This window comes from Pithys albifrons, chromosome 13 (assembly GCF_047495875.1).
Source record: "Pithys albifrons albifrons isolate INPA30051 chromosome 13, PitAlb_v1, whole genome shotgun sequence".
Lineage (NCBI taxonomy): Eukaryota > Metazoa > Chordata > Aves > Passeriformes > Thamnophilidae > Pithys > Pithys albifrons.
This window is the reverse complement of record NC_092470.1, coordinates 20,039,283-20,052,004: the sequence shown is the minus strand read 5'-3', so window position 1 is coordinate 20,052,004 and position 12,722 is coordinate 20,039,283. Positions and strand designations below refer to the sequence as shown.

General features: G+C 55.4%; 1 protein-coding gene across 1 annotated transcript in view; it reads right to left on the bottom strand.

The window, feature by feature from the left end:
* SMAD6 (SMAD family member 6) overlaps positions 1-12,455 on the bottom strand; it is a 46,697-nt gene extending 34,242 nt beyond the window's left edge. The window contains exons 1-3 of the mRNA XM_071568726.1: positions 11,001-12,455; positions 8,096-8,152; positions 6,308-6,385 (exon numbers count right to left, since the gene is read on the bottom strand). Coding sequence (XP_071424827.1) covers positions 6,308-6,385; positions 8,096-8,152; positions 11,001-11,742 — 877 coding nt within the window. The 5' untranslated portion in view covers positions 11,743-12,455. The remainder of the gene's footprint in view (positions 1-6,307; positions 6,386-8,095; positions 8,153-11,000) is intronic.
* Between the last annotated feature and the right edge of the window lie 267 nt (positions 12,456-12,722).

Here is a 12,722-nt window from a genome sequence, read left to right as displayed (position 1 = left end):
GCCACGGGGAAGGGGAGATTTCAGCTCCATTCCCAGCCATGCAACACCTGCCCTTTCTATCCTGGGAATGCCACTCACTCACAGGGAAAACCACATGGGAAGGAGGGCCTCCCCCACTGCTTCAGGTGAAGAACATCACCTGAAGATGCTCCCTGGGGCAGCAGCTCCTGGGGATGCAGCAGCACAGGATGCTGGGGGAGCTCCTTCCCACCCTCCCCTCTCGACACCAAAGGTGCTGGAGAAGGCACTTCTCTTGCAATGCCTTCATGTGACCAAAGACCAAGGGACATTTCTCCACCTCCCAGTCCAGAAGACACTTTCCCTCCTGGAAAACAGTCTTTTTGGAGGCTCTTTTTGGATGCTCTTTCTTGCCTCAGCACAACCTTTTTTCCCTCCTTGGGAGACCTTCAGTACAAACCATCCCTTCCCATCTCCAGCAAATTCCCCAGTGGTCCCTCACCCTTCACAAAACTAATTTGCCCTCCCCACACTCAGCTCTGCCTTAATCCTTAATCTCCAGACCAAAAGCCTTGCCCTGGGAGCCCATAAACCACAGGAGGTTTTTTACTAACAGGTGGCACTTCTTGAAAAGTCTTTCTTAAATTGGTGCTTGCTCAGCCTCAATGATCTGGACAACACCTTCAGATGCTCATCATGAACCCAGGTGGGACATTCCCTGCTGGGTTATGTTGCTTATGGATGAGGCACTGCCACCAACAGGCTTTGGACACAGTGAGGAGCCCACCTGGCTACAGAATCACTGATCCCTCTCCCTTCTGCTCCAATAAAAAAAAACAATGTCTGAACTCCAGGAGGTGCCAACGGAGCTCAGTGTGGTGAGCACAAACCCCACCACCCTCCTGTAAAGTCACTGGTTCCTGTGGATGTATCACCAACCCAGAAAGACACCTGCCATGGAGTAGAGCACACCTGCACCTGTGACAGGGACAGCACTGAAAGGCCAGGGATGGATCTCCCAGAGCTTCCCCACCTTCCCTTCCAGGGATTAATCCAGGAGTCACCCCATGCTTTGAGAAGTTGCCTTTGCTGGCAGCCCCAGGCAGGGCCAGAAGCTACACATGACCAAGGGCAGGTTATTCCTGTGGAGCAATCCCAGCCATCCAGAGGGATGTTCTCCCAAGGGGATTCCAACACGCAAGGCCACCCATGGCCAAGGGCAGGTTATTCCTGTGGAGCAATCCCAGCCATCCAGAGGGATGTTCTCCCAAGGGGATTCCAACACCCAAGGCCACCCATGACCAAGGGCAGGTTATTCCTGTGGAGCAATCCCAGCCATCCAGAGGGATGTTCTCCCAAGGAGATTCCAACACCCAAGGCCACCCATGGCCAAGGGCAGGTTATTCTTGTGGAGCAATCCCAGCCATCCAGAGGGATGTTCTCCCAAGGGGATTCCAACACCCAAGGCCACCCATGGCCACCTGGGAGAGACACCGAGCAAAGAGCTCCTCTCTGGAGCAACTGGAAAATAGATGCCCTTCATTTCCTGTTGGCAAACTGAAATTATGGAGGAAAGCTGTTTAATATAAAAACATCTGACAAAGCACCTCCAGGATGTGCTTTTTTGCATCAAAGGAGTAGCTCTTGGCAACGGGCTCGTTCCTCCAACCAGGAGAAGTTTTAGCCAAGCCCTGATTGTTGTAGACTGTACAGGGTTAGACAAGCCAGCAAAATAACAGTTAAATATGGAATAAAAAAAAGAAACCAAAACCATTACTGGCCCAAATAAACATCTGTCTGTGATTTAACTGGATGCATAGAGATGTTCTCTGCCTGGTTTTTAATGGATTTGTTTCTGCAGGACTGGAGGAAGAAAGGATGAAAAGGCTTCAGGGTGCTGCTGGGTCAGACCCAGCCTGCAGCTCCCAGCCCATGGTGGGACACACAGAGTCAAGCCTCAAAAAGAAACCAAACCAACATTTCCCCCCCAGAAGAAACTGCTGCCCTATTAGTGAGAGAAATATCTTTTTTTTTCTCTTTCTTCCCAGGTAATTCCACAAACTCTCCCCAGGCTGGAAAGGGCAATGTTTGCCCAGTTGCCACACATATCCTGACATATTTAACAGGCTTTTTTTTTTTTCCTACTCCTAACACACACAGGATCTTCATAAATTTCCTTGGGAGCATAAATCCTGCAGCCTGTTATTGCTGGGGGGAGAGGAAGAGAGATGTTCACTTTCTCCATTCAGTGGGTTTTCAAATATGCTTCCTTAAGATCATCCTAAATACTGCTGGAAGCAGAAAAACCCCCTCTGGCTCTGCCTGGAGCTGTGGCATCACTTCAGCAGGGCTGAGTCACTAGCTGGGATGTTCCTGCCTTCTGCCTCCCCTTGGAGGGACTCTGCTCCCCAAATCCAACACCCCCAGCCCCACCACTGCCCTGGAAAAACTCCTCCATCTTCCCAAGGCTTGGAAAAAATAAAAATCAGAAATAATTTAATTAAGTTCCAGCCTATTCAGTCTCTCTGTTTACAATTCACTTAAGAGTTGGACTCGATGATCCTTGTGGGTCTCTTCCAACTCAGAATATTCTGTAACTCCATTTCTTCTCTCTGTTAATTCCCAATCATACTCCACCAGCATCAGAGTAAGTCACCAAGCAGAGCTCATCCCCTCACAGAGCTCTTCCATCTTCTGGACCTCAGCAGAGCTGCTGGGAACAGACTCAACCTGTGCTCCCACTTTCAGGGGGGAAACAACTTCCCTCCACTTTGGAGAGCAGAGAGAATTCATCCTTCCTCCAACAAACCAACCCACCATTTCTTCTTCTTCTGGATTAGCTCAGTTGGGTAAAACTTGGTTGCAATAACAATGCCAAGGTCATGGGTTCAATCCCCTGTGTGGGCCACTGACTGAAGAGTTGGACTCGATGATCCTTGGGGGTCCCTTCCAACTCAGAATAGCCTGGGGTTCTGTGAAAGTCAGGAATATTATAAAAAAATCATGGAAATTTTCAGCCATAAATGGGTTCACCAGCAGAGTTTTAGCACGTGGGAAGTGAATTGATTTAGTTCAGAAGAAAAGTATTTTTGGGAAAAATAAACCAGCACCTTCCCTGGCTATGGCCAAGGCAGCACAGAGACCTGCAGGAGGATCCTGAGCTGCAAAACCACCTTTTGCTCCACCCTTCCCCTCCTGCAGAGTCCTTGGGACCTCCGGGATTTAATGCCACCACTGCCCAGAATTCTGGTTGGTGCCTGTAGGAATTCCTGGGGCTTTTTCAGGCAGACACCACATTGTGCAAGGGGAGGGCTGAGGAGCTGGGCTGTTTCATGGTCTTTGGGAGAGGGATGGGGAGGGATGGACAGCCCTGTGGGGCTGGAGGAGGAGGAGGCAACCCCAAAGGGCCCACAACATCTGCTCCAGCACGTCCCCACCACCCCCAACCAGTTCCTGCAGCAGCAGCAGCACATCCCTCTACAAGCCTGGCAAGTCTAACGGGTACAGCAGCTTCTTGGCATGTGCTGCAGGAGCCAAGTCTGAGGGGAAGGGAAAAAAAAATTACTACAAATGTTCCACCAATTATGAGTCACGAGGCTGAGCTTTTGTTCCTGCCCTGCTGGAGTCTGCCCTTTCCCTGGTATTTCCCCAGCTCCGGTTGGGAGCCGTGGGGACGCCGAGGCTGTGCCACATCCCAGGGGACAGGCACGGCCCCTGTGCCAGGGCAGCCACCTGGGGCTGCAGCACAACTCCCAAACCAGCAGGTTTCCTTCAGCTTTATTCCCAGGAAGAAATCAATCTAATGAGGGAAAGCTGGAGCCCCTCTTGGTGCTCTCACCAGCCTGAATGTGACGCTGCTTGAGCTCAGGAGACAGAAAGTTCAGGGCCAAACACCTCCAAGTGCCTTTTCCCAGAAACTCAGATCATTCCAAGCCATCACACCTCACTCAGGGAAACAGGGACATCCCTAATCCAAGGGAAATGCTGTGGCTGGATGCTGGTCCTTGCACAGACAACTCTGTTTCATGACCCAAACACTGTGGAGCTCAGAGGAGAGGGCTCTGGGGTGCCATCCTTGGATCCAGGTCATCACACAGAAGGGTCACAGCCACCCAACTACACACAATTTGTGTTTCCAGTTAGCACTGGAAATGGAAACACTTCCATTTTATAGGGAGCCTGCCAGTTCACTGAAGACTTTTACTCTTAAAAGTGACATTATAGCCATGAAAGGTTCTACTTCAAAAAGAGTGTGGTTTTTTAAAAAATTTATACATATGACAGAGATCATCTTTTCCCTTCATGCTAAAACTTCCTGTTTAGAAGTTCATCAAGTAAAGGACCAACAGAAGAAGAAGAAGAATGGTTCTCTTTGTTATCCAAAATTGAATTTTGTGGTTTTAGTAGGAAAAGCCTTTTTGATGATCAAAGCTGCAGCAATAAATAGTCGTGGCTTGATGCTAGATCCAAAATGGACTTATTTTTGGAAGAGGAGTTCAATGCACACTGAGCTCCTTTGGTACACAAGAGGAGGCAGGGAAGACCATGTGCTTTGTGTACCCTTTCCACAGCCCTACACTTGAAGCAGAGCTATTAAAGAAGCTGAAATGGAGAATAAACAAACTGAAAGGTGGCAGGTAGACTGGAGCCTAAGTGGGTTTTTCCCTTTTCCTGGCCTGTGATGACATGTATGGGTTAACTCCAGCAGAGCTCCTCTCCCCTTTCAGCAATGGTGAGCACTGGGGACAAATAAATCAGCCAGCCCCAGACTCTTATTAAAAGTTACACCACTGGAAACACGGGGGGAGAGCAGGGATCCGATTTCAGTCCGATCTCAGTCACGTGTCGTCGTTATATTGTTCAAGGAAAAGTTAAAGTCTCTCTTCTAACTCCACACAACCCACCAGATGTCCCATAAAGCCTCGGTGGGGAGGGAAGCAAAGCCTTGGCCCCCTCCGGAGCCTCAGCTCCCACCTCGGCTGCTCTAATTAACGCCAATTAGCACGTTCAGATAAAAGCCATGGGCACGGGGAGCTCTGTGGACACACATCCAGCCCCAGGAATGTTTGTTGGGAATTGCAAACACATTATTTGTTATAGCACAGGCCAGGAACACTCCAACTCCTGGCTATCAATTGTTCCCCTGCCACGGCCACTTGGCAGCGCAACAAACGCCGGCGGCTGGCACGGCTGGCACGGCCCGATCCGGCACGCGGCAGCACCACGGCTGGCCCCCGCGCCAGGGGCACCTGAGAGGGGCAGGGAACATCCCCACCAGAGGCAAATGTGCCACCACACCCTGGCACTGCTCCTGGAATGCTCTTTATGGAGCCGGGATGGGCTTAAACATCCCAAGGAAGGCGCAGGTGTTCACAAACCATCCGTGAATTCTTTCAGGAGAACACCAAGGGAAAGCCAGGACTAAGGGACCAGCTCCTCAGTGGTGCCCCTTCACCACCACCAGCTTGCAGCTTCCCTCAGAGAAGGCAGCAAACTCAACACACGTGTGCTCAGCAATCGGGCAACGCGGCACGAGGTGCCCAAGTCCTGCCCAACCACAGCCCAACCACCAGGACCAAGGTTTGTCCACCTTCATCTCAGTTCTTAGATCATTAACCAGGCAAAGAAAGTACTCCTGGTCCTACAGACAGGCCAGTCCTGTCACTGCATGGCCAGCCCCCAGCCTGGGATGAGGCACCAAGGAGAAAGATGCAGAACCATCACTGCAGCCAGAGCCAACACCGAGCCAAGGAAAACCCCAACTCCACCTGCTGTCAGGTAAAACCACTCCAGGCCTTTCAGAGCTCCATTAAATGAATGAAAGGTTGCAGGGGTGGGGCAGAGCAAAAACCAGGACCTAATTAAGCCAAGCTTTGTTCAGGAGCTTCAATGGCACCGTGGCTGGGAGCCTGCCCATGAAAGCAGGGACAGCACCACGGGGCCAGCGCCCAACAGGTAACACAAGCCAGACGGACCCAGCAGGAACCACCACAAAGCAGCACCTCTGGAACAGCCTCACTGCTCCTGCCATGGACGTGGGGAGGGTGCACAGCCCCACCCCACTGCACCACATAGCCCTGGAGCTTGGGAGAGGTCCAGGTGGCTTCCACAGTGGACACACGAGTGGCCACCTCCCAAACGTCCCCGCTCATCACACCAACAGCACCTACCACAACATGTTCTGGTGTCTCTGACCAACCAACTCAAGTAACTGCTACTTTTTTCCCTTCTCTTCACACCAAGAACACAAACCAACAGCAAAGACCCCAAAGTGCCCCCTCCCCTCCTGCTGTCCTGCCCCAGCCCCCAGTGCAGCCCACGCGGGTGGGGAGGCGCAACATCTGCCAACCTGAGAAATCTCCGGGCGTGACGTTGGGCGAGTTCGTGGCCTCTGTTTCAGTGTAAGACAACGTGGAATCTGATAGATCTGAAAAAATAAAATAAATAAAAAGCACTTTTAGTCCTCCTGTGTTTGCCTGCACTACACGAGCAGCCCCTGGCTCTTCAGCTTCCCACCACCTCCCCCAGAGAAACTCTCCACCCACCGAGCCAGAAAGCAACGATTAACTTTGTAGCTCTACCACGCAAATGCAAAGCTTGAATTGCCTCGACCACAAAAATAACTCCAGTTAAGTTGATCAAACAAGTAGGAACTTGGTGCTTACTGGATAAAGTTACATTAAGCCTCTAAACAAGTCAGAGTTACTATACTTAATTATCACCATTAAAATTCTTGAAGCTGTTTATTCTTGCTTCCTTCCTTCCTTCCTCTTTGCTGAAGCGAAGGAAACTTTGTTTTAACAAGTTAAGAGTCTTTGTTATTCTCTCTTGCTTACACCCCTCTAATTAAGTGCTCAACTGTTTGCTCACAGATTAACTATTATTTTTCCAATCAAACAAGCCAGTGAAGCAAATTTCAATCCCTGGCTGTTGTTTTAATAAAGTCACGTGTTGCTCACTATCATCTCTCCCTGCAGCACAAGCACTTTCCAAAGGGAATTAACTCGGAAGGGGGAGTGCAGAGAGGGACAACTCCTTTTTTTTTTTTTTCCTCCACACCTAACAAAGAAAAAAAAGCAAAGAAACCACAAGCAGCCACTTTGGCTTTGCAGGACGCTCTGGTCAGGGCCCTGTGGTGACGGAGGCGCCGGTGCCTCCGGCGGGCACGGGGTGGCTGCGCCACGGGGAGATCCCAGGGCAGGGACTCACCTTTGGCACGGGCCAGCGCCCGCCTTCCCTCGGGGCTGGGTGGGACAGGCAGGAAGGTTGTCCCATTCCTATCCCCCTGCCAAACCCTGGCTGTCTCCTCCCTGTCCCTGCTTGACGGGGTTCCCATTGGTCACCACTCCTGGCAAGTCAGAGCCACTGGGCACAGCTGCACTGATGCCAGCAAAACCCCCCCAGGGACATGGGATTCCTGACACGGGATTCCTCCCTTCTTTCCTGTGCCTTTGCTTCCAATTTAACCAAGCAAGAAGCAGGTGCTGAGAAAGGTGGTCAGGATGCAGCAATGCCAACTTGAAACACCTCCAAGCCAACGTGCAGCACACACAGGACCAGGATCCAAGGCTGCCAGGCTCTCCAGCACCCTTCATTCCATGCCCAGCCCACCCACCCCAGCAGCTTTCACCACCTTTGCTTTGCAAACCTTCCATAATTCAGCAGGAAAAGTGATAATCCCACTCAGAAATGACAGAGCTGAGTTTCAAAGACTTGACATCTCTTTTAACAAGCAGAGGAAGGGTAAGAGCTGGTTCCTCCGTGGTTGAGGACAGCCAGGGCTCCATGGAAATGGCACCCAGGAGCTCCCACTCCCCCTCTGCTCCATCATCCCACAGATTACACAGGCAGACAAAACATGACGTCTGGTAACCTTTCATTACGCCTTCATTAAAAATAGAGCTTCATATTATTTTGGAAAATATGCATGTGTCTACCTGGTAATTTGGGAGGATAAACTCACATCCATTTACTTCTTAAAGCCAGTCAGGTGATGCTTGCTCAGAAATAATGAGGAGCCATAAAATCCCGACTTGTTGGCTTTTGCCTGACGTGCCAGGGAGGGCTGTCTCAGAACCAGCACCGGGACTGCACCATGAAAGGCTTCCCGGGAGATCAAAAGACACAAAACACGTACCCAGTGGCTTTTGCTCATCGTTAGGAGACAGCCGAGAGTAGGGAGGTGGTGGAGACTCTGGAAAAACAAAACTTTAGGTTAGTGCTGCGTTCAGTTTATCAGCAAACCCTCCCACTTTATCTCTCGGGGTAGGAACTTTTCCAAGGTTATCAACACCCAATGGAAAAAAACTCACTTGGGAGCAACTGGAGAGCAAGTTTTCCCAGTTTCTGAGGAGTGGGGGGGTCCACCTTGACCATTCAAAGTGGGCTTTCTTACTAAAAACACTGCAAGTCTCCCCTACACCCCTGTCCCATACCCATGCCTGGACACTCACACAAAACATCACCCTGCTTCCCAAAAAACAATGTTTCCATCACCTGCACCGGGAGACAACCTTCCAACCATGACTCCAACACACGTGGACTTCACAGGAGCTCCCCAAACACATCCCAAGCACTGAAAAAGGGTGTTGGGTGATGGAAAGACACTCCTCTCTTGGCACATAAAGGTTGACACCAGAGCCAGGCTGGCTTCAGCCAACAAGCCACCAAATTTTGGTCCCTCCCAACAGGGGCCTCGGCACACACGTGACTCAGCCCGAGAGGCCTCTGTGATCCTTCTCTCCTGACCTCCATCCCACAGAGCTCCCCAGCACACGCTGGGCTTTGAGCAGGACTGCAGCAAGTCATGTGCTCCACGTTCGGCAGGTCCTCAGAAGTGCTTTGCTGAATCAGGTCATTCAACTGGCTCTGGGTGTCCTTGTAAGGGTCAAGACCACGCAAGAGGCTGATGAAGGTCCTTCACCAACTCTGTGCTTTGATTAGAGGGTTTTATTCCCTTTCCACAATAGGACAGTGACGTCTTTCTCAAATTATAACTTGCCAAAACTGAGTGTGCAGCCAGCTGGGCTGTGTCATGGCAGGAGCACTGAGCAGGCACTGACTTCAATGAGAAACTGCACTGACAATCAGTGGCATCACATTCACCCCAGAGTATTGAAACGTGGGTGTGCTCCTCAGCATTCACACAGATCCAAAAGGCCCTCAGTCCACAACTGCAGCTCAGCTTGGCTGAGTTCACCAAAGAGAACCTCAGCACCTCAAGTGTGATGGCTCTGGGGTCATCTACTGCTTCTAAAAGGTTCCCCATCTCTCCTAAGGGAGCAAGATAGATGTTCTCAGAGGGTGCCTGAGAGTTTCAAAACAAAAAATAATCACAGAACGGATTGGGTTGGAAAAGACCTCTGAGATCATCAAGTCCAAACCTTGGGCCAACTCCAGTCCCTTTACCAGATCATGGCACTCAGTGCCACGGCCAAGCTCAGCTGAAAAACCTCCAGGGATGGGGAATCCACCCCCTCTCTGGGCAGCCCATTCCAATCCCTGAGCACTCTCTCTGGAAAGGATTTTTTTCTGATCTCCAACTTCAATTTCCCCTGGCACAGCTTGAGCCCATCGTGCCCCCTTGTCCTACTGCTGAGTGCCTGGGAGCCACCTGTCCTGTTCAGGTCCCACAGGGGCCATTTCCCAAAGCACCTCAGCTACCTCACCCACGGCCAGCTGGGTGGGAAACACGAACAGGGATCGTTTCTGTGGAGCCACTGATGGAAAAGGGCATCAGGGCCATTCCTTGGCTCCTGCCAGCAGCGCCCAGCCGGCACGGGTGGGGCCCTGGCACAGCCACCCATTATCAAAGTGATAAGGAGCCACTTGATAACAGCTCTGCTTTCTACTACTCCCAGCACAGGGTTGGCAGCCACACAGGGCTGGGAAAACCACCGCGGCTCCAGGAAAGCGCCTGGGAAACTCTGCCCGCCTCTAAAATAAATGCTCCGTTCCTACAAACGCAACTCTGCTCCAAGTGGAGGGAAAAAGCCGCCTCCAGCCTCTAGCGACCTTCGGGGGAAGCACGGCCAGCAGAGACATTTCTTTGAAAGAAGCGATGCAAAGCGAGGCAGGAGCCCAGATTGCAAAATAAGAAAGAAAATCCAAGTTCTTGCCAAAAAAAAAGGAATGTCAGCATCAGAGTGGTTTGGGTTGGAAGGGACTTTGAAGATCAACTCCTTATACCCTCTGCCATCCACCACCAGCCCAGGTTGCTCCAAGCCCCGTCCAACCTGGCTTTGGGCACTTCCAGGGATGGGGCAGCCACAGATTCTCTGGGCAACCCGTGCCAGGGCCTGCCCACCCTCACGGCCAAGAATTCCTCCCCAATATCCCATCTAACTCTGCTCTCTGGCAGTACGAATCCAACTATTCGGTTTTGTTGCAGAGTTTTCGTACAGCCCTTTAAGTATCATTTCCATTTCTGCACCTCAAGCACCACCACGTTCTCTGCTCCACGAACTCTTCCCCGTTCCCAGCTCACTGGGAGAGAAACAAAAACCTCTCAAGAAAACCAAACCCGCTCCTCGAAAACGCCCAGGGTAAAAAAGGAGAACCCCGAGAGAAGGGCCGGATCCGCGGTTTCCCCGCGGGTTCGGGGATGCCGGGGTGGGGACATCCCTCCCGCACCCCCCGAGGCGCCCGGCGGGGCCCTCCCTGCGGCTTTAAGCGGCGGCGGGGACCGCCCGAGCGGCTCCGATACGGGCGAGCCAGGCTGGCGCCAGCGGGATGGAGCCGCCGATTATCGCCCCTGCGGCTCCCACGGCGCGGGGAAACTCCGCGGGAAGGAGAAAAAAAAGGGAAATAAAACCAGAAAGGGCTTTTTACGCACAACTGGAACCGCTGCCGGCAGCGGAGCGGGGGATGCCCGGCGGGGACCCCGGGCCAGGCGCATCCTCCCCCCCGGGCCAGGCGTATCTCCCCCCCGGGCACCCCGGGGCAGCGCTGCCCACGAGGGGTTCAGACCGGCCCAGAAAGGGGCCAGAAGGCCCATACTGGTGTGTGTTCGAGGAGGGCAAAGCCCACCGCCCGCTGCTCACCTGGCCCACAGAGGCGGCTGAAGTGGTAGGGGTTGCAGCAGACGGTGGGTCCGTCGGCGACGCCGAAGCTCTGGCACTCGCAGAGGGGCTTCAGCTCGGCGGGGTGCTGCAGGTCGGGCCAGCGGAACAGCTTGCCCAGGAGAAGGTGCGGGGGCGCCGCCAGGCCCCCCAGGCGCACCTCGGTGCGGGCCACCAGGACGCAGCCGCCGGGCATCCCCCCGCGGGACTCCACCGCCTCCAGCAGGCTGTCCAGCGAGCGCTCCTTCAGCCGCTTCAGCAGCGAGTAGGTGACGGCCTTCAGCTCCTGCTCCAGCAGCAGCAGCCGCGCCCGCGCCTCCCGGCCCCGCCGCTCCGGGGAGCCGCCGTCGGTCGCGCCGTCGGGGCCGGGCGCGGCGGAGGCGCCGTCGAGGGGCTGGGGGCCGCCGGGCTCGCGCTCCGTGAACAGGCAGCAGGTCACGGTCCGGCCGTCGCTCTCCGGTGGCCCCGCGGGCCCGCGAGCCCCGCGCCGCTGCTCCGCCATGGGGTCCCCGCGCGGCGCCGCCTCGCCCGCGTCCCGCAGCAGCAGCGTGCGCGCTACCGCGCGGAGCTCCGCCGAGGGGCTCTTCTCCGCCGGCTTGCAGCTGCCCGTGGCTCCGAGGTCGTGCTGGCCGCTCCTGGCGCTCCCATCTCCGCCGTCCCTGTCCGGAATGACGCGGCTCCTCCAAAGTCGCCGCACCAGCCCTGAGCGTTTGGACCTGAACATACGACCCGCGGGCGGCCGGGGGGTCGCGTCGCTCTCGGCCGCTCCCCCCTCCCCTCCTCCGCGGGGCTCTCCTCGCTCCGCCGCCGGCTCTATCTCATGGCAGCCCCGGCGCAGCCCGGGCTCCCCGCGGCGCTGCCCCGCGGCTCTCGGACGGCCCGCGGCGGGGCCGCACCACGGGGGGGGCGGGCATAGACGGCGCCGCGGGGGCCGCTCCCGCGCCGTGCCCTACATCGGCTGCCAACGCGAGGCCGGGCGGGCAGCGCGGCCGCGGAGAGCGAGCGAGCCCGGGGCAGCCCCGCGCCCGCTGCACCCCACGAGGTGCGGAGCGCGGCGGGGCAAGCGCGCCGGGGCGCGGGGTGCGTAAGAGGGGCTCGGAGGCGTCGGGTCCCTTCAGCCGAAAATAGTCAAAAAAAAGCAAAAAAAGCAAAAAAATTAAAAAGATAAAAAATACAAAATAACCCCCAGCTCAGACACGCGAAGCAGCAGCCGCAGCAACAGCGCGCGGTGTCAGCGCGGCCCCCGTCCCGTCCGCATGGCAGGGCGCGGCCCCGGCCCGGCGGGTCCCCGCTCGGTTCGCCGCTCCCGGGGCCGCCGCTGCCGCCGCCGCTCCCGCCCCTCGCCGGCTTTTGTGTGGCCGCGGCGCGCGCGCGGGGCCCCTCGCGAGCGGCGCCGCCATTGGCTGCCGCCCATCATGTGCCAGTCTAGACACTGCGGCGGCCCGAGCGGCACCGGCCCTTGCGCAAACACCGGCTCGGGTTTCCCGGCCCTTAAAGGCACACGCGCCCCGCGCTCTGCCCGAGGCGCCCCCGCGCTGCCCGCAGCGCTCCCCCCGCGCCGGGCTGGCCCTGCCCGCTCTGCCCGCAGCCCGGAGGGTACCCCGGGGGGCGGCGGGCACGGGGGATGGTGGCGGCGCGGAGCGGGCCCGGCGCGGGGAGGGTTAATTAATTAATTAAGGGCGCTGCCGCCGGGGCGCACCCGCC